We start from the raw sequence: 26346 nt of genomic DNA on the forward strand, positions 1-26346 counted from the left end.
GTACTCGCTTGTTTTATTTGCTTATATGCTACACCAATTATTCAAAAAACCAATTTTTTAATGAATAATGATCCATCAATTCTATGAGTGTATTACGTACGTTTTATGTATTTTATTTTGTATGTATTTACTATCTCAATATTGATTTGAGTATTTCCGTGTTGCAATAAAAAGAAATTAATAAAATAAGAGATTTGCGCCCAAAATGCTGGTTATTGTAATCTCAATATGACAATATTTGTAATGTAAGAATATAAATGTACGTAAATGTTTTTTTTTTCATAAAGTCAAAACACGTGATGAGGAATGTTGATATTTGAAGATTTACATATTATTTTTTTATTATGAAAAAAACATAATATACAACTAAAATTCTAACCATAACCCTTTTCAATATGTATATTAAGCTACATTTCATCGCAAAATACAATTTTATGTATAAAAATGTATTTAATTTATAATACTGTATAATAGTTTAAAATGCATGTCGAGCTTACGTACGTATAAAGATAGACACACGGAATATATTTTTAATTGAATTTTTTTTTAGTTCACAACATTATATTTGCGATATATCTATCGCGTAATTTTCACCAACATGCAGAACATCAATCACCAATCAGTACCATATACCTATTGCTAGTAGGCATTCGAGTGCAATCGTTAAATTACGTTTAAAATAAATCGTAATCGTAAACTATTAAATAACGAACAAATTCCTTAATTGATTATTCCCACAAAATTTCATAAGCAAATTCAAGTGTAGGTTAGGTGGGATGGTGGGAAGGGATTTTCAAAATCAATTATCTTTATCTTGAAACTTTTTACGACCTTAAATATGTTTTGTGAATATTCCAATATCCAAAATGTTAAGTTACAAATTACAAAATGTTTTAAATACTTAGACACCGACATTTGATAATATATACCTCTTCATATATTTCGGGTATGCTTAAACGTCAAGTTCAAAAAAGTTTTTAAATATTTATTATAAATACTTTACACTACATTTGCGCTAATTATAATATTTAATATATCTCTTAGTGAACAATAATAAATAAGATAAATATTTCTTTATCTATATTTAAATCATCTTCCAAATAAATGTATAAAATATTATTTCAGTTAACTTCGTGATTATTCTATGTAAGAAAACTATGTCTTATAAAACTAAAAAACAATTTAATTTTCTCGACTTTACACTTAAGGGGAATATCATAAAAACAAAGACTTGATTTAAACTTTTTATGTGCGAATAGTTTTATTATTAATGCAATGGTAATATATAACTACTTTTGTCGTTATATTTATCATGAAATTCAATTTCAAGAGTAAATAGAAATATAATGTGAATAAAAATTTTTAAAAGTCTATTAGATATATGTACATAGAAATATATACACTATAGCTAGGAATGCAATACTATGCAGTCGATGGTTAATATGAATTTATTTTTATTACGTATTCGTAGCATAATACGATACTATAATACAATTAAACGAAACTCGTATAAAGGCATAATTGTTGAATCAACTATTTACGAGGGCTGTGACCGTAACGTATTTACTTTTAAAGCTTTTAATTCCCAAGTTGTAATGTTGGAAAAAGAGACAATGGTTTATAAAACAAGGATTTAAGGTGCAACAAAATATGACAGCGATTTGTGAAATGCAATTCTATACTAATCTCATCATGACATCAGCGGACCAGTCTCATACACCGAAAAATGATTCAGAGGGAGAGATCGTAAATCACAAATTATAAATTATAAAAAATAAGTAAAACATGTTTACCCCTGCACCTAAGTATTTACCTGTTCGATCTACGTCAAACATCAAGGAGCTCAATAAATAATAGTACAAACTAAAATACGTTACAATTATAAAGAGACAAAATATAATCTACGCATATTTGAATAATGTTTTATGATATTATATTATGAGTCATTTTATGAATGATGATAATTTTAAGTCATTATTTAATTACTTAATAACTCGCATGATTAACATTCAACAATAATATATACACATAACAGATACTTTATAATAAAGTGACCTCTAATAATATCGTTAATATACACTTAAAAACATATTATATTTAATAATAATAACTTTATAATAACAATATTTGTCAGTGTTCAGTAACTCCTACATTGAAAGTTCATTTAAATTCGCTCACCTCGGCCACTCAAGATAATGGTGTATTATTATTTTAGATTTGAAATCGGAAATCATACTAATTACTAATCGATTATAATAACGATTTTAAATGTAGAATGCAGGTTTACCACAAAATATATTATTAAATCTACACATAATATTATAGCCGCGTAGAAAATGTAGCTATTTTTGGCCCGTTTATTATCTAAAAAATATGCGAAACAAAAACTCAAACACCCTAATAAAACAAATACCTCTTTCGCCTACGTTAGAATTCCAAATTGTATTCAAGATTCATTTTGTTATCCGAAAGAATAATACGAGACTGCAGAGTTATACACCTCATTTCGAGGCAAGTAAATAATATGAGTAAATCTTAGCATTCTAATGATTTTTAGTAGAACATGATGGTGTTTTATCAATTATATGATTGATAAAAAAATTAAAAAAATACTAATTTAATTGTATTATAATAAGTACAATATGGGTTTTCCGTAAAAAGAAAAAAATAAAAATAAAAAACCCATCAATAAAAATCGACAGCCAAAAAATGTATAATAACGTATTATAGGTGTAATGACTCGATAATAACAAGAATATTACCAGTATAAATATTCTTTACACGCAATTTCTTATTCAGAGTTTGAGTTTTATTATATATATATAGTTCTTAGTTACCTTCACAATTTATAGGCAAAATGGTTTTTACTAAAGGAAAAAAAATGACTGGAAAATCAATTATGCGTTTCAATTATTTTATATTGTAATGGAGAGAACACGTATATGGGTATAGGCTTTATATATACTAATAAATGATAATAATAATACGACGGCATCAGCTAGACGGTTTTTGAAATAACGAAAGGCTGATTCGAAAACAGATGTTTTTGAAAATGGTATAATGACAGGTTTTATTAAATCCCAAAATTATAGCCTACGACTTGAAATCGTATAGGCGGGACGATCGAAACACGGCAATAATATTGACTCCCCAAATTGCTGGGTTGCACCGAACGCCGAAAATGAGAAAAACGTAATCCGATAATAGAACGCGAAACCGTAAAATGCATTTACGCTTTGGACCTTCGCTCGCCAGATCGATTAATTTAACAATACGCTGTATTACTACTATATATACTCCGCTTACGAGTCTCTTCTTACAAGAGTCGAAATTATATTACTACGTGTGTATATATCAACACGGAAATTCAATCTATAAAATATGTTCTAATCGCCGTTCGTCCTCCCGCGACGGTTGGTATATATATAATATATATTATAATTATTAACAAACAATTAATATTTCTCACACTGAATTATAATAGTTTTATACTGAAAGTTTTTAGTAAAAAAAAAAATTAATTAATTAATATTGCTCACTATAATCTGTACTATGCAGGTATAGACGTTCAAATCGAACATTGATACGTATATGCAATCGGAATCGTAAAAAAGAAAAAAACAATCCCAAAGTTAAGATTTAAACTCCCGCATTGCAGAACTCCCAGGAATATCCGACGAGATGTCTGTCCATATATTTATTATGTATACCATCAAACGGTAACGGTATTAATGTCTGAAGAGATGGACAGAGGCACTGACGCGTAAATTATCAGAAGACAGGTCAGAAAGGGAAGCAGTAATATAATAATATTTTATACTCCTCTAACATCGTTTATTCATCAATCACTTCATCTATTTCAAAAGTTAACTTAAGGTGAATTAATGATAAGGCAATGCCTTAAAATTAAAATATATTCTTGTAAAACGATTTCGAAACGATTGTTTTATAACAAAGTAAAGTCTTTAGAGGGTGGTGGACCCACCTCCCCTCGTATAAATACGTCACTGCTCAACAATTAGCATATTGTTACATACGATATTAGGATACAATATATTATAAATACATAAGTACATAGTATATACATACACAATACACATACATACATTATAATATTATAGGACAACATTCGGAATGAAATATACGTTTTGCGAGCGCGCAACGGACAATCGTCGTCGGTTATTCATTGTGCTGTCCTCTCGAGCGCTGCAAAAGAAGTAATACATTCGATCCGATCTATCGCAATGGATGGTATAATAATATGATATTATTATATAATACAAAAACAATAATAATTATGCGCGTTGTCGGCCGCCGTATTTTCTGCAAGTTCCGTTTATGGCCATGACGATCCCACCTCGGTCATATAATATAACTACATCTTCTTCTTCTTATCGTGTCCGGAAAATAACTATATACACGCGTTATTATTATATTACCGCTCCGCAGCCGTGTTGACATATCGATCAGTGTATACGATTTAATTACGTATATGTGGGTACAACCGTCGCCATCATAAATCATGATCATGCATCGTCCCTTATGGCGCATCATGGTTATACGGATTTTTTTTTTAAATTTAATCCTTTGCGAGTAAATATCTGAAGAGAAGTGTACGCAGGTAAAAAAGGGGGGAGGGGGAGGAAACTGTGAACTGGGGATATTATCATTGTATTACATAATAATATTATTTACGTTCGCGCAGGACATATGCTTACAAGACGAAGACGATGACGGCCGTGAACGACGACGGAACACAATAATATAATATTGAAGGTTGTTCAACTTGACGATCATGGTATAGAGCAATGGATTTTGAGTCGAGCGAAAACGACACAATTTGCACATCATAGGACACACACACACACACACACAATTGATACAAGCGCGGTGTGATGGCTGAGTCGCAATTTTTACCCATTATTATCATTACCATCATCATCGTATTCATTATTATTCGAATATTTTTAATCATAAATTTTATTATTATATACCACCGACGAAATCAATGTACCCGTCGATGACGCACCAAGTCTTTTTGTACGCACGCGTTTCTATACCCAGGCAATTTTCTCGGCACAACGCGATCTAAACAAATTTACAAACACTGTATACTATATAATATATTGACGGTTGACACAAGTTATTATTTTGTAGGTATTCTGTTAATAGGTATGGTATGTCACTATGTATAGTCATAGTATACATCACGGGCTGTGTGTGTGTACTAAATTACACAGGAATAATGTGAAACGATTATTTCCATATGGTATATGATATTAGCTTTGCCATTATAACTGTACAACTTCCAACCCGGTAAAGTTTAAGACCTATTTGAAGGTTATTGCCTGCAATTCCGCACATCGCATAAAAATGTCTATACAACTGCGTTAAATTATTAACCAAACCAACCAAATTAACTGAGGAATTTTATCCAATTTAAACAACAATTATTTATTTATTAAAGTCATACCAATATTTAATTGAACCAAATCGACATAAACATTAAAGATTAAATTATATTAAAAACAACTGACCATAAAACCGCACTATTATATATATATATATATATATATATATGTATATAACTTTTAGATTTATTATATACGAGTATTTAAACGATAAAATTGAAGTTGATTTATTTACTATATACGAGGATTTTACATCTAAAAAAAAAATTAATTATGTCTTATGAAGGTTTGCCTTATTCCAAAATCATAACTATATATAAGTCATTACAATTATCAATAATATAACTCTTGCGACTTTTGAGTATCAAAAAACTGCGATTCAAACATTACATACACTATTGTACGTAGGTGTATATTAAATTATATATGATATGTTTGAATTCTCTGTAGAAATGTAGAATACCTATATTATAAAAAATACACGCATGAGCAAGTATATGTATTACATATTATGTTATACCTTAAAATTGTTGTTAATAGATACCTATGATTTAGACAAATTAGTATGACTGTATATGAATCAACACGTTTTAGCTGCAATAGGTCTTACATATTTTTCGAATCTCAGAAATTATTATAAAAATGTAAAAAAAAACTCACGGAACTTTAAAAGTAATTCATGATATAATCTTTAAGGTCATTTATTCATTCAGTTTTACCGGGCCTTCGTGTGTAGGTATAATGCATATATATATATTAGATAATATTACACTTTGTAGCGTATTTATAATTGATATAAAGGTAGTACTGTTATAATATATATACAAAGTAAAGTCATACAATATGTTGTAATATTATGTTAATTTTGACACGATATATTATTTAAATATGAAAATAATTTTTATTTAAAAACTCTCAGATAAATAGCTGTGTTATGACGTTGCAAAAAGTAAAACGTGAAAAAAATATTATTAACCCGGATCTAAGACTCATAAACAGAGCCCGACCTCTCGGTAGTTAATTTATAAGATTGATTATATTAATAATTATTATTAACAATACCCCACGACCGGAAAACTTCTTACACTTTGTCCTTACTCATTTTCCAAAAGTTACTGACCATGTAAAATAATTGAATTTTAAATGTATACTTATTCATTATTTTGTTATCTAAAAGATTATAAACAGTATATTATTATACACTATCTAGTCCATGCATACACCAGTCATGATAATATATATATAAGTGCATTCTAATATGGAAAAGCAATTTTCTAGAAGGAATACATCAAACAAAAGACTACGAATCAAATTGCACTAAGTATCAATACGAATATAGGTGCCCACCTATATTATTGTTGGCTGCATTATATTACAATACAATCGAAACAAATCATTAGATTAGAATTGAAAAGTGTTGGGCCGGATATATGAAGTGTCCACTTCGAATCATAACTTATTATTGATACTTTATTCAATTTCCTTACTTCCTTGACATGATGGGATAGTCTATAATATACTGTATATATATATATAGATGCATTATTGTTAACAACTTGAAATAAATTATAAACCAACATATTACTATTCCGAATAAAGACGTAATATAAATTACGTTTTTTTTTTAGATATCTTATCAATTGTAGTATTGTAATAAACTAATAACCAATAGGTATACACTATACCTATAACATAAAATGTGGACCGTATACACTAGACCATCTACAAAAAAATCGTTTTTATCTAAAAACGATGGATATTTTTCTACAAATTATATATTCAATTTTTGTAAATTAATTGAATATAATGGGAGATTATAAATAAGTGAAGAAAAAAAAATTTTAACAAGTGTGCAGTGATCCTCATTTTTTTTTGCAAATACCGGTTGGTGTATTTATGTTTAGAGCAATTATTATTAAGAACATCATAAGAAAAATGTATGATCAAAGGTACAGCAATTATATTAAAAATTATTAGCTATACTTCATAATACCTAGTTACTTTCTAACCAAAATGTGGCCACTAGTGTCTGTACTGAAGAGTGCGGGATTTTCAAAGTTACTTTAATAATTAAATGGAAAATTAAAAAACTATTTTAAATAATAACACATCAGTATAGGTACATTAGGTACAAACCTTATTTTAGTTAATCCAATACATCAAATAACGATTGAACTAATTATTATTAAATACAATATGGTAGGTTACACTACATAACGAGTAATATTTTAGATATTTTAGAAATACGTACATTATTAATATTTAGAAAATTAAATTATTTTGTCATAACATAAAAATATGATTAAATATGGTAATTATTCATTTATATTGTATGATTATTAATGTTATTAATACACAAACACAACGATAAAAAGTTGTTTATTTACATTTTATCTACATTTCGTGGACTTGTTTAATATTTGCTCGTTATAATATAAAACATGGATTAATAATTATTAAAACTAATTTAAATACCACATATTGTTTTTATAATTTATTTGACGTGTACAATATATTCACAACATGAATCATGATTCACGGATAAAAAAATGTAACTTGATATTGAGAAGTATTAAAATATCAAACATGAAATGTGCGTATACAGAAGAAACTATCTACCCGCAACACTTTGGAGGGCATGTGTAACCTATATATTTCTTAAACAAATAAACCTACGGAAAAAAAATTATTAACAATTTTTTAATCATGGGATAAGAATTTTTTATCACAACAATTATAGCTGAGCTATATTTTCACATAATGAATTAAATGGAATGAACACAGATGTCGAGACTTAAAAAAAATAGATTGATGACCACATGTATTCACATATGTAACACACTTCGAATACCTTTTATAAGTACATAAATTCGAAAACACAAAAATACAATACAGGCAAAAACCATTTTGAAATAACTCCTTCATAAAAAGGTTAAAACTAATTTCCTCATACTTTTTTACATCTATTCTGTTAATGGTTTGTAAATTGTAACTATAAAGTTATTTATTGCATCTAAAATTTGCAAAAACTATTAAAAAATAACATCTTCGAAAATTACTAACTTCCAGGCTCAATTTCCAATTGTTAGGCAAGGTCACATGAAATATTTGGAATTTTTACTCAAAGTGTTCGAAGAAAATGTAGAATTGTAGACACATGGCATAATTAAAAATAAAATGGGTCAAGAAACACACTTCCTACTTTGGTTGGAAAACTTTGAGCAAAGGTCAAGTTTATCGGGTTTCGTCCAAGAACTGGTAATTAGATTTTTGTACAAATGCATTGATCATTTAAATCACGGGTGTTGTAAATCGCCGAAGGTTGCAGAAGATAATATCGTTTCGTAATAATTTTATTGTGATGAGAAGAAAGAAAATATGTATTATGAATGTGTGTGTTTTTTTTTTTGTCTAACAAACTCGTAAATAATACGTTTCAAGGCTTGAGGTGTATTTTGGAGTATAATCTTAGTCATGAACCGGCTGCATACGTGTTGGCCTATTAAAACGGGTTGTTTGTTAGGAATACGATGGGCGCCAAGACGGTGCGATTTTATATAATCGATAAATAATTATCTGGAATTTTCGAACGATCGTGACTTTGTGCTTCCTAGTGCAATTTTAACATTGTAACTCATGAACTTGATCAATGAAGTAGCCGCATGAAGAAATAGAAAAAACCCACCATATGATAAAATATATATTATTAGCGGTACCTATTTAAAATGTAAAAAAAAACAATAAACAATACAAATCCAGGCACGATAATAAAAAAAACCTAGATAATGCTGCAGGGAATTGGTTTTCGGGAATTTTTCTTACTGTAGTTACTTTACCAACCATAAAACAAATTTTATATTAAACTCGATAAATAAATTTTTATGTATTATGGAAGATCTCACGGTTAATTCTGGCAAGTTACTGATTAGGCACATGACATTAAATCTTATAGGTGATATCGAAAGAAACAAGAATAAATATCATCAAGTTTAATTATATTATAATATATACAGACGGTTAAAAACGATTGGGTCATATTTAACCACATTAAAATAAAGTAAGTAGTACCTAACGGACAATATGGTAATTTGAGAAATTGGTATTTTCTGCATATTTTTGGTCTAATTATTATTAAAAAATAAAAATGTTCTTAAAGGAGAGAACAAATAATTATCAACAGAGCTAGAATAGGCCACTCCAATATCACCCACTCCTACTTAATCACCAAGGAACCTAAACCAATGTGCGACTCATGCAACACCCACCTTACAATTGAACACATCGTTATGGATTGCCCCACATTTTCAACCGCACGTTTTATTCTCAACAATCCAAGGTCAATCGAAGAAGCTCTCAATCAACATAACTCCGACAACATTCTTAAATTTTTCAAACAAATAGATTTAGACAAAAAACTGTAAATATTAGAATATTTTACATTGTATAATAATAATAATAAGATAATCTATAAAGACAATGTCAACTTTTATATTGTATAACTATCATTTTGTAATTATAGGCTAATAATCCTAGTAATTGAAGCCTTTATGTTAATAAAAAAAAAAAAAAAAAAAAAAATGTTCTTAAATAGTATGAACTTATTCATTAATTTACAGATATGTAAAATAATACGATAAGAGTAACATTTTCAATATGATAGGTTAACATTTTTTAAATTAATGTTTGAATAATAAAATTAAAGACCTAGAAAATACATAACACTTCTAGTTGTTCAAGAAATTTATTAACAAAAATGAAATTTTAAGTATAGGTATGCTTAGTATTTTCAGCTCTTATAGTATTAGGTGGCTGTCATATGGTTTGCAGTCTATCAATGAATTCACGAATGCTGTCTACCAAAGTAAAAAAATAAAAATCTTTAGAATCTAATAATATCATTAAACAAAAAAAAAAAGCGGGTAAGTCGTGTATGTCGCTCTGCTGTACAGTAGGTTACAAGTGTAGGTTACTGTAATGGATGGAATTAATTTTGAATCCAATGATATTATATCATTGTATACAAAAAACGATTCTGAGCGAAGACGGTTTATCTGTCTAGGATATATTATAGATTATTAAAAATTTTCAAATCTTAGATTTAAAAAGAAAATTTTTTATGAATTTCTAGTTTGAAATAATATGCGAATTTTCGTGATTTTTACATATGTTGTCAAAATTCAAACTTTGAATGCTTGTAAAAAAAAAATTGTGACTACGCATTTCTTTTATTATTCAATTTTTATTGTAAAAATATATTATGAGCCTTGTATTAAATTTTAAAATCTTAGATATAAAAAGAAAATTTTTTATGAATTTCTAGCTTAAAATAATTTCTGTATTTTCGTGATTTTTACATAATATGTTGTCAAAACTCAAACTTTGAATGCTTAAACAAAAAATTGTGACTATGTATTCCTTTTATTTTGCAACTGCTATTGTAAAAATATATTAGGAGCCTTGTCTTAAATTTTCAAATCTTAAAATTAAAAAGGAAAACTTTTATGAATTTCTATCTAAGATAATTTGATCATTGCCGTAATTTTTATATATTTAGTCAAAATTTGAACTGTAAAATCTTATAAAAAAAATTTGTGACAATATATTTCTTTTATTTTTCAACTGCTATTGTAAAAATATGATAGGAGCCTTGTATTAAATTCACAAATCTTAGATTTAAAAAGAAAAACTTTTATGAATTTCTATCTAAGATAATTTGAACATTGCCGTAATTTTTACGTATTTAGTCAAAATTTGAATTTTAAATGCTTATAAAAAAAATTTGTGACTACGCATTTCTTTTATTATTCAACTGCTATTGTAAAAATATGATAGGAGCCTTGTATTAAATTTCCAAATCTTAGATCAAAAAAGAAAAATTTTTATGAATTTCTATCTAAGATAATTTGAACATTTCCGTAGATTTTACGTATTAAGTCAATATTTGAACTTCAAATGCTAATAAAAAAAATTGTGCCTATGTATTTTTATAATTTTTTGATTACTATAAGAATAACTTATGAGGAACTTTGTATTCAATTTTCAAGTATTTTGATAGGGCCAAAAAAATTTTATCGACCCTTCCAAAAAAATTTTCAGAAATATTGAAAATTTCAGTTGTCTATAAATATCTCAAAAAAAGTCAAAATATTTTGAAAATTAAATCATGTAAAGAAAATGCCAATATTAATAACTGGTAAAATTTTCAAGTATCTAGGACTCATACTTTTTGAATAATAACAAATATTTAAAATCGTTTCAGGATAAATCGTTTATCATTACGCTATTTCGTAAAAATTTAAAATTCAAACACACTTAAAATTTTTTCTATAATGATACTTCGAGTTTTCTCTATAGCTACTTGAAGGAAAACTTATGGAGAACTTAGTGTTGTATTTTTAATCCTTAGTTATAAACGCAAAAAATTTTATGATTTTTCAACTTCAAAATTACTTGCAAATTTTCGCGTTTTCGACAGATTTCGTAAAATTTTGAACTATAAAAGCTTATTAAAAAAAATTGTGACTTACGATTTTTAATTTTTTTTAGCTACAATAAGAAAAACTCATAAGGAACCTTGTATTAAATTTTCAAGTTTTTTTGGTCGTCCTACATTTTTTTACCGACACTTCAAAAAAAAATTCTCAAAAAAAGTGTAAATTTCAGTGGTCTATAAATAACTCAAAAAAAGTCAAACATTTTTGAAAATTAAACTGTATAATATAGAGAACACTAACATAAACATTTGGTGAAAATTTCAAGTATTTAAAGTGATTATTTTTTGAATTACAACCATATAAAAAAATCGATTTGGTCGAAAACTGATTTTGCGTAAAAATTCCCGTTTTTCTGTCATTTTTTTTTTGTTTTTCTCGATTTTTTTGAAAACTGTTGGAAAATGTTTACTTTTGACCTCTATAATGCACCAAGCATCTTCAATTTCACATCGGAAACCACCCCCAAAGTTTGAAATCGAAGCATTATTTCGACTAGTTATGCTGTACACAGACACAAAAAAAAAAAAAAAACACACATCATTGTAAAATCAATACATTCATCACTTCGTTCAGAATCTAAAAGATAAAATATAATGTATAACTAAGGTTATCATCGCCGAAACTGTAAGAAATCAAAATACGAAATAAATTTTATTATGCGATATTCAGTTGTATGAGATTGCTAAACATTATAGTCCATTAGTCATGAAATTAATACAAAATGTATTGTACCTAATTCAATTTTTAGAACGGATTTAAATTTCATTAAAACATTTTCAAGTTTATTTAATGTTATTATAAGTTTAAATCGAACATGATATATTATATTTGTCACATAGACGAAGTATAAGTATATGAGTATATAATAGCATAACGTATTAAAAAAAAAGAAAAAAAGTGTTATCTTAATACCAATCAGTCATCAGTGATGATCACTCTTATAAAAATCAAAATAGTTTATTTAATAATCACTTTTTAAATCTTAAAAATTGTATTAGTAACGATTTTTTTAATGCCAGGAGATTAAAATAAATCACGTACGATTCCCCCAAAAAACATTATATTATATTATGTAAATAATGCATAACATTATTTAGTAGTTGACAAAATGGAAAAAAATAATTTTTCCCTTAAAAATAGAAGTTTATTTGATAGTGAAAACTATTGTTAAAGAATATTTTGGCCACGCTAATACAAAATCCATTATGTAAAATAAAGAAATCTAATTCAAATTTATTATAATTTAACATTAAGATTATTTTTGAACTTTGAAAATAAAATAAATATTAATAGCCGTACACGACTGATAAAAATGAAGGCACCAAATTGCATGGCATATAATAATATATAACTTATGTAATTATACTTAGAATGGAAGTGCGGAAGTGCAAAATGCTACTTTTGAATATGATATGAGATACTACTTGCAACTGTAACCACTAAACATAAACCAGTAAAAAGATACGTTCAATTTTCTCCACCTGCCTATAAATAACAAATTTATCGTTGGAGCTAAAAATAGTTAGTCCGATTAAAAATATTATTCTGCGATCACGTTACGTTTAATTTTGACCTTTCTGGCGAATTATTTATAAATAATAATGATAATAGTTGGACCGACTAAACCAGTTTTGCATGTTTTCCAATATAGGTGCACGCCATCTCCTCCAAGTAAATATAATAACGCGTTCTTATGACGATGATGATAATAATATTATATAGAATGGTCGTAGCACTACCGAGTGTGCAGCGTTATACGCATTCTTTGCTGCAAAGGTTAATGGGATTCGTGAAAATAACGTTAGGTGAAATAAGTAACTTAATATGAACGAACGTATACCTAGACAATATGAGGTATATAAAAAAAAAAATATATCCACTATAGTGAAAATAGGAGTACACACGTGTCTAGATCAAATCGTTTCTGCACTCTCTTCGCGAACTATATAATAACAACGAAATATAATATTCATAAGCGCTGAATTTCTGTGTAAGACATATTTATCATGAATACAAGCTCTGTTTATTTTTTGAATTTTTCAACACACACACCGAAAACAAAAACCGTCTGATGGGTCCGGAAGATAACAAGATTTAATGGGAGGCAATAAATTGGATGGGTTTTTGTCTGGACAGCTGTATAGGTGTAAAACTTGTATTTCTCTACCTATAGTGTCCCAAATTTATTCAGTGAATAATTATTATGTAGGTAACACTACTCAAAGGTAAAGCATTGGTTTAAGAATCGTTTCGCTTGTTCCACTGAAATGCAGATTTTGAATTCTACATCGTAATTTTGTCTCTTCATACAGGAATTACAAATTCAGACTATAACGGTTAATATGCAATTTTATAACCGTTAGTTTACAAGCACAACGACTACAAACAAGTTATAGGACAAAAGCATACAGCAATATTAATAGGTTATTGTGTGACATTTTCACAGAAAATAGTTATGCGCATAATGTGTTTATTCCAAAAATCAACGATATAGATTTTATTAAAAAAAAATACCGAATTTTAGTTACATACAAATATACAATAATATATGTTAACTATACCTTATACGACAAAAAACGGTAACTCAGTCGACAGTTTATCAATTTATTATTAAATACTAATTGCAAATTTGAAAATTGTTTTATGAAATGTGGTAATAACTATTTAAAATATATTGTTTGTACTTTTGTAGTTATTTGTTACATAGAATTTTAAAACAATATTTTAATGGCATATTCCTCTTATAACAAGATATTTATCATAATATTATACTAGGTACTAGTCAATAAGTATTTTATGTTCAGTTTCAAAGTTTATTATCATAGTAAAGAACTATAATGCTGTTCTCTATTACAACCAATTATAAACGTATGTGTTGTCAAATGAAGAAAATATAAAACCGGTTTGGAATAAATGAAAAAACAATAATGAATAGGCTCAATCCATTATTTGTTTATTATATTAATTGGTTTTTTTAAACAGTAAACACTAATATAAAATATTATTCTCGTTGATGTACCTAACTAGGCTGAATTTAAGACTAATAATAATAAATAATAAATAATAATATCAGTAAAGTGTATAGGTAAATACAAATAAAAACGCTGAAATTTTTTAAATGAAATTGTTGTTTTTGCTGAAACGTTTTTTACGCTGGCATGCAGTTCTCAATAAACTTAAATATTTCTAATATCCATCGTTGATTTTATCTTATTATAAAGAGAAAGATATAATTTTTTGCGAGTGCAAATAATACCTAACCTATAACCTATTGAATATATTATTAAAATATGTGAAACGAATTTCCGGTTATATTGCGTTCCGAAAAAATATGTCGATTATAGTTATAATATAAAAGTTATATTCATTTACACAGCATACCACGCAAACGTATAACGTATTAGGTTTTGGACCAACAACGAAGAAAAGGGACAAACCATAAATTATATACACCGAAAGACCGAAAATCAATATTTTAAAGTACTGAACTCAGGTTAGGGGAATAGCTAGGCCAATGTTACAGTAGAGTTTGTAAAAATTAAAATTCCAAAATGGTTAAGCTATAAAGTTTTTTCTGTCTGAGTGTATGTTGTAATTTGTTTGAGCATACACGCTGCAGTATTCTTTTTTTCATGTATTTTAATGGTACTTTTTGTTTCTGGCCTTTTTAATTTAATTAACCACAAACAACATGCAACTATAAACTCTCCAGGGAAACTCAGTTATCGTTACATAAAACTATCTGATATAACGTGCTGCGCCCATTCAAAATAAACAAACGAATATTAATTGAACATGATATATTACAATACTTCAAATTTCATATTTCATATCCTAAACTAACAAATCGATTAGGTATTGTAAGAAAATTACGATTTATGTTGATAATGCAACTAAAATTTAAGAACAACCTGAAAGTATAGACATGAAGTTAATATTTATATGTAAAATATGAAACCATATTTCGATTCAATTGACGTTTTTCTATAATGATCTTACATTTAGAAAATAAAAATGATTTAAATCAACTTTATTCAAAATAATGATATCGGGCAGACGGGCAGTGTTGTTTAAAAAAAAAAAAAAAAAAAAACGAGTAGGTACATAAGTACTACATCATTGTACACAGAGGGCGGCATAGAACTTTTCAAGATGATTTCGTCTATACAAGCTTAAGGGAAGTATACTTTTATTCAAGTGCTCTATTATTATTGTGAAGTTTATTATATACATTTTATAACAACTTCATATCAATATTGTTCAATTGAAGTACGCTCGTCCGTTGAATGTGTCAGACTCTGCTTGTTATCGACGTAAAATCGTGAAATACTGAAATCTATATAGTCTGCTGAAGATTTCATTTGATTCTAAAGGTTTTTTTCTTTTCATATATTAGTATAATGATATCAGACCTTTGTTATGCTACAGCCTACAATATTTATAATAAAACTTCTCGAGTTCTTATACTCGGTACAAAATAATAAGGTAACGGTAAAAATAAACGTAAAATAAACGTGTAACTCGATACCAGGGTATAGTTATCTTATATTGTGCGCATAAATTATAGCATTTCAATGAAAAGACATGAAGATATTTGTCGATTCAGAGGTTATATATTCATAACACTGATTGCAATAACATCTCAAAGTCTAGTAAAATATTTTGCACATCTGCTGTCCTGATTAAAAACTAACGAATAGATCAAATTATATACGATAATAGCGTAAACGAATTAATTGGTTGAGAAACCATTTAAAATAACATATTGTTACAATATACGTTTGTTAAATAAGTGTTACTTAAACATATTATAGTTAATACTTTAATCGTCTAAATTATTTATTAACTATGATATTTGAGGTCCACGGTAAAATGTTGAATTATTGAAGACTTTAATTAAATTTAATATTGCACTCTGTAAACGAATTCTATACATTAATACAGTATAATTATATTATTCCGCAAGTTTTGACATCTTAGATGAAATATTTTATGGATTGAAAAATAAGTATCGCGGAAAGTCGAAAGCCGCCGTGTAATATTTCATACGACAATCGAAAAAAATAACATTAATAGGTATAGTTGGTCAACACAGCCCTGAACTTTTACTTGAAAGATTATTACAAAATACAAAGTATATGTTTCGGATATATTGGCGTCTATTGGTTTACTAAGTTGTTATCTTGGTTACAAAGGCGTAGCTAATTCATGTTCATAATATTACAACACAAATATAATTGCACTAAGCGATTATAAGTACATACATACTTTTACAAGTTAAATTCGTGTTCAAACAATGATCATGCAAAGTCGTGAGTAAAAATTAAAATAATATATAAATATATCAATTTGTATGCGAACCGATCATATTTATTTTAGAGTTGACTATATAATTTTTCAGAATGAATGAATTGATTCTTCATAAAAAAAAAAAAAAAAGGTAAATATTATTGTAATCATACAGATGATTTTAACGAAATGATAATAATGTATTGATTGAACGATGACTTCAAAATATTTTACTCGTCTGAGATGGAGGACCATATAATATACCTACTATATTGTACGATCTTCATTTACACATACCCCACGTACACTACTATACACTAACATTTTAAGTATCACAAACACGGAATAATGTTTATTCTATTATTATTATTATACACCAGCAAACCGTAGTATATAGAATAGCTCGAGCGAATTTATACACATAGACTAACATATAGTTTTTTCGAATTTCGAGAAATGCGATCCTATATATTATTATATATATAATATTGACAGCGTTTGGTGAGAATTAAGTCTGATTCGAAACATCTTTTTGTATAATAACAATATGTAACGTATTTTACGTACTACCTACTAAGTATATATATATATATATACATTATTTATGATGAACGGCGAACAAATATTGTAATTTCATCAGAAACAAAGACGCGCGCACAGATAGACATTATTATTATTATTATTATTAGCGTTAAACCGGCGACGAACTATTGGTTTCCAATTTTTTCCGTCGTTCGGACAGGCAGCGACCGAGTGGTGGCAGCAGTGTGCACCATGAGCGAGGCTGCTGGGGGTGCGCGTGTTGCGCCGAGGTACTACTTATAAAGAGGTAGCCCGTTGTATGCGCAACGTTACACAAGTATCACGCGCAAACCTGGACACAACTTTTTCCGCCGACAGAACATTACGATCAGTGAGTGGTGAAACACGGCGGTTTATAGAATAAATACGATTTCGTTCCGTATACAATAGTATATATTCCGGTGTCGTGTTTTTTTTATTTTTTATTTTTTTAGACCAACGTCTTACACACAAACCATAGCCAGGTAAAATAAAAAATTATTTTAATACCGATATAGTATAATATATCTATCATATTATATTTTTTGTGTTTGTTTTTTCCCGTCCGGTATATCGAATAGGGCGCCAATGATTATGAATACGATAAAATACGTTTCTCGATTCGATCAACACACGAAATATCTATTTACAATATTTAACTTTATTTTAATTTGAGATTGTACCAACCAAATAAATGTAATTGAAAAACGAACAAATAATTTTACAAGCGTAATAGTAGATTTTTTTGAGTCTTTGTTTTTATGAATAATATTTTTATTTTGTGTTCATTTAATATTCAAGTTAGTAATAAAAAACCAACATATTGTACTTTGTTTAGAAATATTATTTAAAAATAGTAAATATTTAATCTGGCAAAAAATAATAACTGAATTCAATAATTTATATATAATATAGTCAAAATAAAACGAATTATGAATGAATGCTCAAAAAAAAAAAAAATTATTATAATAAACTAATAAGTTTTATAATAAAACGGAATTTATATTTTTCTCAAATAAAGTAGTTGAAATGAACGTAAAAGCTACCAAATAATAATAATAAAAATGTAACTTAATAACTGCATGCACAAGTATGTATGTAAGATATTAAAATTCATAAATATAATTCAATATACTAAATAGTATTGAAATTCATTATTTAGGATATTATATTCTCTGGGACACTTATATATTTCAACTATGTGATGTTTAATGTTTTAAATTTGTATTACTAGAAAAGGAAATAATCAACAATTGGTTTAAGTCATAAAATAAGAAATAAATAAGTTGAATACTAAAAGTAAATTTCAAATAATAGTTTTTCATTTTTTTTTTAATAAGCGCTATAAAACGTTGTATATAATAGATAGTTTTATAGAAATTATATTCCTATAAAATCATCAAATAAAATTTTAATTTATTTCTTATGAACTCTTATACCTATCTAAAATGTAATTATACTATAATACCATTTCAAATTTTAATACTTGAAATATTTTATCAATGAAACCAAAAAAAAATCTGTAATCAAAAACAAAATACAATTAAATTTAAATTAAGTAACTCTTTAATAATAAACCAATTGAAAGAAAATGTCCTCAACCTAATTTTAAAACAATATTATTAATTGTGTTCAAATATAACTAATTATTATTTATTATTAACCTAAATAATCCATTGATATTTTTTCAATGCCGATTTTTGAAATTTCGGAATCACAACAAATTATGTTAATACTGCGGATATACAAAGTTGATATAGGTGCATAATATAATTTAAAAACTAATAATTAAAAGAACGCTGTTGAATAAATAATTTTTATGCCATCGAGATTTTAAAAACTAATGTTCTACACAGAAAATTGAAAAAAAATGTGAATTGATTTCGACGTATTTACATAGAATGTGGGGTTTCTTGGTGTAAGCTAAATATAAATGATCCGTTTTTATTGTTTAAAATCATAAGCTTTAAATAATTAAAACCTCCAATTAATTTCTATCACAAAAATACATTTTTGAATTTATACTTATGCTAATTAAATATTTTTTTATTTTAGAAAAATTAACTAAAATATATTTTGTAAAAATCTTTAAGTTTAACGCTGTAATCGATTTATTACAGAATGAAAACCGTAATCTTGGGACTATGCCTGTTCGGAGCTCTCTTCTGGAGCACTCAATCTATGCCTGTGGGTGAAGTTGCACCAGCAGTACCTGCAGTACCATCCGAAGCAGCGCCTGAAAAGCACGTAGAAGCTAAACCAGAAACTAACGCAGCTTCGCCGGTGAGCGATGCCAAGCCTGAAAGCGATTCGAAACCTGTAGATGCGGAAGTCAAACCAACTGTCAGCGAAGTTAAGGCTGAAAGCGAGCCAAAACCTTCGGGTGAACAAAAACCCGAAAGTGACGCAAAGCCTGTGGTGGCCAGCGAGACAAAACCGGAAAGCGACTCCAAACCCGCAGCTGTTGTTGAGTCTAAACCAGAAAATGACGCGGTTGTACCAGTCGCAAATGATGAAGTTAAATCAGAAAACGCCGCAGCCCCAGCGAGTGAAAGCAAACCAGCTACTGACCCCAAGGCCGAAACTGAATCGATTGCTGAAGCTAAGCCAGAATCCAAACCCACCAGTGACTTGAAGGCTGAACCACAGGCAGCTAAGCCCAACAGCGAGGTGCCTGTAGCTCTACCACTCAACCCGACTGAAACACAAGACGCAAAAGCAACTCAACAATCCATCGAGACCAATCAAGTTGAACAAGCAGCACCTGCGGCTGTACAAGCAGATCCAGCTGCTGCTCCCGCTGCTGCTCCTGCTGCCACCCCAGTTGCTGCCGAAGAAGCCAAGCCCTCTGCATCTGCTCCATCAACTGAAAACAAAGCTGCTCAAGAACCGTCCAAGCCAGCTGAACAACAGCCTGCTAAGCCAGCGGAAGATACTGTACCGGCTGCCAGTGAAATTTCTGAGATCAAGGTATTGCCCGCAGCACCCGCAGCACCTGCAGTACCCGGAGTACCTGCATCACCTACAGTACCTGCAGTCGCCGATCCAGTAGCTGTACCTGAAGCTGAAAAGAACGCTGAACCCGCCAAAGAAGCAAATTCCGCGGAACCAGCTGTTCAATCCGAATCTAAACCTGCTGAAGATATCCAAAAATCAGGCGCTATGGTAGCCGCAGAAAATCCAAAGCCAGTTGAAGAACAGAAACCTGCCGAAGCCGCAAAACCTGACGAACAACCAAAATCTGAAGCACCGAAACCGACAGAACAAAGCGCCGCGGAAGAACCAACAAAACCAGGATCTACCAATGACGAAAAGAAAGAACAACATTCCGTAGACAAACGGGACTCCAACAAAGGGGACTCAAACAAAGGAAACGCCAACAAAGGAAGGAAGCCCACTGACCCTAATGTAAAGAAAGTAGAACAAAAAAAATCCCACTAGGTAATCAAAAATGACAAGACTGAATAGCAATATAAACGAGCCAGCCACCAAAAGGACCAGAATAACGTCCAGAACAAATAATCAACAATGTTTGTCATACACATTTAATACAAAAAAAAAACATGTACGTCTATAGTGCCATTCCTTCCCCCCCCCCAAAAAAAAAAATCATGAACTACAGAAGTTCATTTCTAATTAGACTTAATTAAAACTTTTTTTACATATACATATATATATATAAATCATAAAAAATTTTCACAAATGGAAACAATTTGTAGTGAAATTAATTGCTATTTATTCAGTCATTCTTCTGTGTGATATCAATTTATAAATAATTTAATTATAGGCAACTTATTTATAATAATTTAAATGAACAAAAACATGAATACTATGTTAGTTTTAAGTCTCTATTTAGCTATTAGTTTGTTAAATAATAGTATTTAACTATTTACACATTATGTACCTAATTTATTATATAATGACAGATTGTCATATATCAACAATAGAATATTAAACGCGATTTCTTAAAATTGTGTCTTTTTTTTAGTTTTTTATAGATCCTTGATTGATCACATTGATTTAAAAAAAAAAATAATGAACAGATAAGATAATAATTAGCACCTATATATGATTACTTGATTAGCTGTATATTATCATAGCAAAACATAAAAACCACGATTGTAAATTCATCTTATAAAACCATTAAACTATACCTTAAACAGTTATAACTTAACAGCCACAAGTTTGGGCATGCGTGTTGCATAAATAATATAATAATAAATACATATTAAAATAACACTCAACAAATTATAATTGCTTAGAAAACGATTTAAGAAGGCGTTTTGAATAGGCAAATTAGGTGCACCCATGTCGTCAATTAAAACAATAGTCTATGTTCTAATAACGAAGAGTAAAATCACAACAAATAAATAATGAAAATGTGACCAACATTAATTTCACAGGTCACGGGGCGCACACGAATAACACAATTCACAAATAACCTACATTGGTTAATAAATTGGTTTTTATTGTTTTAATCCGTCGGGGGTAGATACAATGAAAACAATCATAATATGTTAAACCATTCCAACAATCTGAACGGTTATATGTTAAATTAAAAATGATTGTTCTTTGCTTGGATATGTGTGAAAAAAAAACAAACAAAACTCGTGGACGTTCAATGAACATTTATCAACTTTGTACCTTTATAATTTAATTGATGCCTATATATTATATTGAAAAAAAATGAATTATCCCTACAACTTTTTCGATATTCAAACATTTGACTGTGGACATTATTATGATGATAAAACATCGATCACCGAGGTGTTAACTTTTTGCCTTTTTAAAATATAAACAAATAATAAAATAGGTATCCTCAGTAACAAAATAAAACAATATATTATGTAACTACGTCAGTAGGTATAGTGTATACATTACTTAAAATGAACATTACTGTTATAATAATAATAATAATAATAAGAGCTTATGTGATTTACCATAGAAAATGTATAATATTAAGATCATATTATTTTTAACAATAGTAATAAGTATTTTGTAGATACTCGTATTTTAGTCTCAGACAACTGTATCTATTATAATATTATTACCAGTAGAGTCGATAGTATGAACGTACCTATTGAAATATTTGAAATACATTTCAAGAACGAGCGTGAAAAATATATACTATGTATATTATTCATATACGGAGCACGCGGACGGCTGATGTAACATAATTATGTTAAACTAACCAAAGTGTGTTAAATCAGTGAGTAAGGCGTTTTAATAAACATTTTATTATAGCTGTAAAATAACATAGGATAACAGCCGTCTACAACGGAGGTCAAACGGACCGGTTTTGAAATTGGACTTCAAGTTCAGAACTGGTTATTCACCTCTCTTGGCAGTCACCGTCGCGTTTTTTTTTTTAAAGGAATTTTGTGCGTGCACCGCCCGCAGGTTGCCGACTGCCATGAGATCACAGCGGGATCAGCTTTATGGTCATTTTTTTTTTCTGTCGTCTATTGCCGTAGCAAATCTACGACGTGCGATCATAAATTTGATTCTAGTTCAGAGATTTTATCAACAAGAAAAAATAATGAATGAGATCGTGAGCTTCACTTGGCGTCGGCTCAAGTAGTCAATAATGGACGATAAAATTTAAAAAAATGTTTATCGTTTGCCTCTTTAAATACAAATAAAAATTATACAAGTTTAAAAAAACCAGTTCATCCATTCATATACAAATGAAAAATAATATCTCGTGATAACATAATATAGAAAACGTTCTTATAAAATTATTTATTAAAAACTGGAAAAATAGCCAACAAATTGAATACACTAAATATAATATATTATAATGTATTATTTTACTCAAACATTTTAATATTTTAAATCTTACCTGATTTGTTAGCATTTGAAATAAGAGTACTCCAGCGGACCACCAATCCACAGCGTGATTATAATATAGTTCAGGATCTAAAACTTCTGGAGCTATAAAAAAAAACTATATATTATGTACATTATTTTAAATATTTTTAAAATAACTAACCCATATACTGAGTAGTTCCACAAATAGTAGATGTATGACAGCCTTGTGGAAGCCATTTAGAAAGACCAAAGTCAATCAATTGAAGATGCCCATAATCATCTAATAATATATTTTCTGGTTTTATATCTCTGTATATAACTCCAGCATTATGTAGAAAATCTGTAATAAAACATTCTTAAGTTTATTAAAAATAATATACCTAACCCATTTTATTAGTATTTTTTTTTACTAAAAAAATTGAAATTATGTCAGTTCTTATTTTCTTTTTTCATTCATGTTTGAATTAAAAAAACCCTAAAGTTGATAATTAATTGTATTATTAGAACAATAAATTACCTACAGGTTCCTTCAAAATAAAAATAAATAATTTTGTCTTTTGAACAAAGGGTGTGCACACGAATTTTTTAATTGAATGACTAATTTATATAACAAAGTATACTTAAAGATCGTGTCATCAAATGAATATATTTTATATGCAGTTTGAGAAAAGTATCTTGTAAAATTTGTCGTTTCAAATCAGAATCACCATATTTTCACCCATAAATTGTAATGTAAATTACTTTTTTCATATATATAATTTGAAATGTAAATAATAAGTTATTTAACTTTCTGTACTAAAGAATAAAGACAATTGATAAGGTAGCAATGATTTGAAAATTATAGCAAGTAACATAAATCAATTAACAGTTTATAATTTGTAAGATTATTTGAGTATAACAAATACTACATATAATATTAAGTATATTTGTATTTTTTTAAAACCAATCTTAAGGACTATACTTTAAGTTGTATACTAAGTATTTAAATTTCAATAACTCAGCAACTAACCTTTTGAATTTTGATTCAGATGCATCAATACATCAATATTTTCAAAAAAAAATACACAAATTTAACCAATTATATTTTAATTCTCATTAAAAAAAGTTCTTATTACCACAGGACAATCAATAAACAGTATTCAAATATAACTTTTAATTACTAAATAAATTTCTTAAGTTAACTTCAAAATTCCAAAAATCATATAGAATAAATTTATTAGTTAAATAAAAATTCTGGGTGAGCAAGTTTGGTGAACCTCTATTAAACTCTATAATATTAACATAACAACTATCTTATCAATTTTAATATTAAAACACTAAGATGATTAAACATTTTTATTATGTTATGATAATAGGTATGAAGAGTTTTACAAACTTTAATATCAATAATTTTGTTAGGTAAATGATAAAAAATTAACTCTTAAATACTAATAAAATTATATTATATAATATAAAAACATTTAGTCGATCAAATTGATACATAATATATGAAAGTAAAATGGCAAAGTAATCTATAAAATTCTTAGTCATTCTTAAAACCTTACACAATTAGATATTAATATAGGATGTTTTATTAAATTTATTCATAAAAAAATATTAATTATTAGGTACAATTTAAATGAGAAGAACAGATAATAATTTAAAAGTTTTATTTAACTTAGGAGCCTGGAGAGAGAGGCAATATAGAGCATTTACCATTCTGGCTTTTTAAAACTAGATACTGAAATATTTTTAATGTCTTAAAGAGTAGGTATAAAATATATAAACTAGGTACCAAATAAAGTAACATGTGAATTTGGATTTCATTACTTTAAAAGTGATTAAAAATTTATCAGTAGTTCAACGTCTAGTGGTATGGCAAAATAGGTACTTGTTTTTTGAAGGCCAATATGTTTGTGCTAAAAAGGTCAAAATATGGTGCTATTATGCTAACTAATCTACAAATATTCTCCCTGAACATTTTTTTTTGCACAAAAATTCAAGGAACATCATAATATGATACAATATTATAATGTAATAATATATAATATATACTATGACAAATGCTTTAATGTAAATATAAAAAAAAATAACTTTAAAAAAAGATACATGATGCTAAGAAAAACCATGAAAACTTTGATAAAAAATAATTGAAGGGAGGTTTAGATACACTTGCTGTTTAACGAGAGAACACACACTGATCCAACCAAAATCGGATCTTATGGCATTATCACCCAACACCCTGCCATAAAGCAATTGGTTTGAAGCAGACTGACAAAATGAATCAATAGTGAGCGTACAGAATCTGTATGTTTCTTTCACTAAACAAATGATAGTTATGAAGTTTTATAACATCATTTAATAAAGAAGATAAATGGTTCATAATTTGTATAGGATTTGAATATATATTTATTATTTATATATAAATTATTTATCGATTTTATTGCCATATTTTCATAAACCTTACAAATTTAAAATAACATTAATATTGAGAAGAAAATCTAAATTAAAGAAGTAAATCATATGACACTATAAGACCTGCAAATTTTAAGTTAACTATATGATTAAGATAATAGTCGGTGACTAATTTTAAATTATGTTAATTGTTAGCCGCTAACAATTTTAATTTGCTACACCACTGAGATATATTATCTGTTAAGTATATTAATATTTCTACAGAATGCAAAACTTCAAAACCAGTGGTTCACAATCTTTTTTATTCCATGTAACCATTAGCTACTAGAATCCAACACTTTGTTGCCCAACATAAATATATTTAACAATAACAATTGTACATTTTA

The 26346-nt window shown here is 27.9% G+C and overlaps 2 protein-coding genes across 4 annotated transcripts in view; one reads left to right on the plus strand and one right to left on the minus strand.

Annotated features, from left to right (window-relative positions):
- Nucleotides 1–26346, minus strand: part of LOC107162015 (serine/threonine-protein kinase S6KL-like) — a 66619-nt gene that overhangs the window by 37273 nt on the left and 3000 nt on the right. For 2 of the 3 annotated variants that reach the window (XM_089229325.1, XM_089229324.1), the window contains exons 6-7: nt 23748–23906; nt 23598–23689 (exon numbers count right to left, since the gene is read on the minus strand). In XM_089229325.1, the coding sequence (XP_089085451.1) occupies nt 23598–23689; nt 23748–23906 (251 nt within the window). Of the gene's footprint in view, nt 1–4971; nt 5089–23597; nt 23690–23747; nt 23907–26346 lie in introns of those variants that run through there. The other variant, XM_089229326.1, reaches the window with a different exon arrangement.
- LOC107162061 (uncharacterized) lies at nt 18029–21726 on the plus strand. The gene is made up of 2 exons (XM_015508772.2): nt 18029–18240; nt 19876–21726. The coding sequence occupies exon 2, from the start codon at nt 19877–19879 to the stop codon at nt 21194–21196; it is 1320 nt and encodes a 439-aa protein (XP_015364258.1). The 5' UTR covers nt 18029–18240; nt 19876; the 3' UTR covers nt 21197–21726.

Source organism: Diuraphis noxia, unplaced genomic scaffold (genome assembly GCF_037042655.1).
Source record: "Diuraphis noxia isolate RWA-SAM2 unplaced genomic scaffold, SU_Dnox_SAM2 contig0005, whole genome shotgun sequence".
In the NCBI taxonomy this organism is placed as follows: Eukaryota; Metazoa; Arthropoda; class Insecta; order Hemiptera; family Aphididae; genus Diuraphis; species Diuraphis noxia.

Excerpts from the sequence above, each read along its gene's own strand:
- LOC107162061 (XM_015508772.2), top strand. The coding sequence starts at position 19,877 with ATGAAAACCGTAATCTTGGGACTATGCCTGTTCGGAGCTCTCTTCTGG.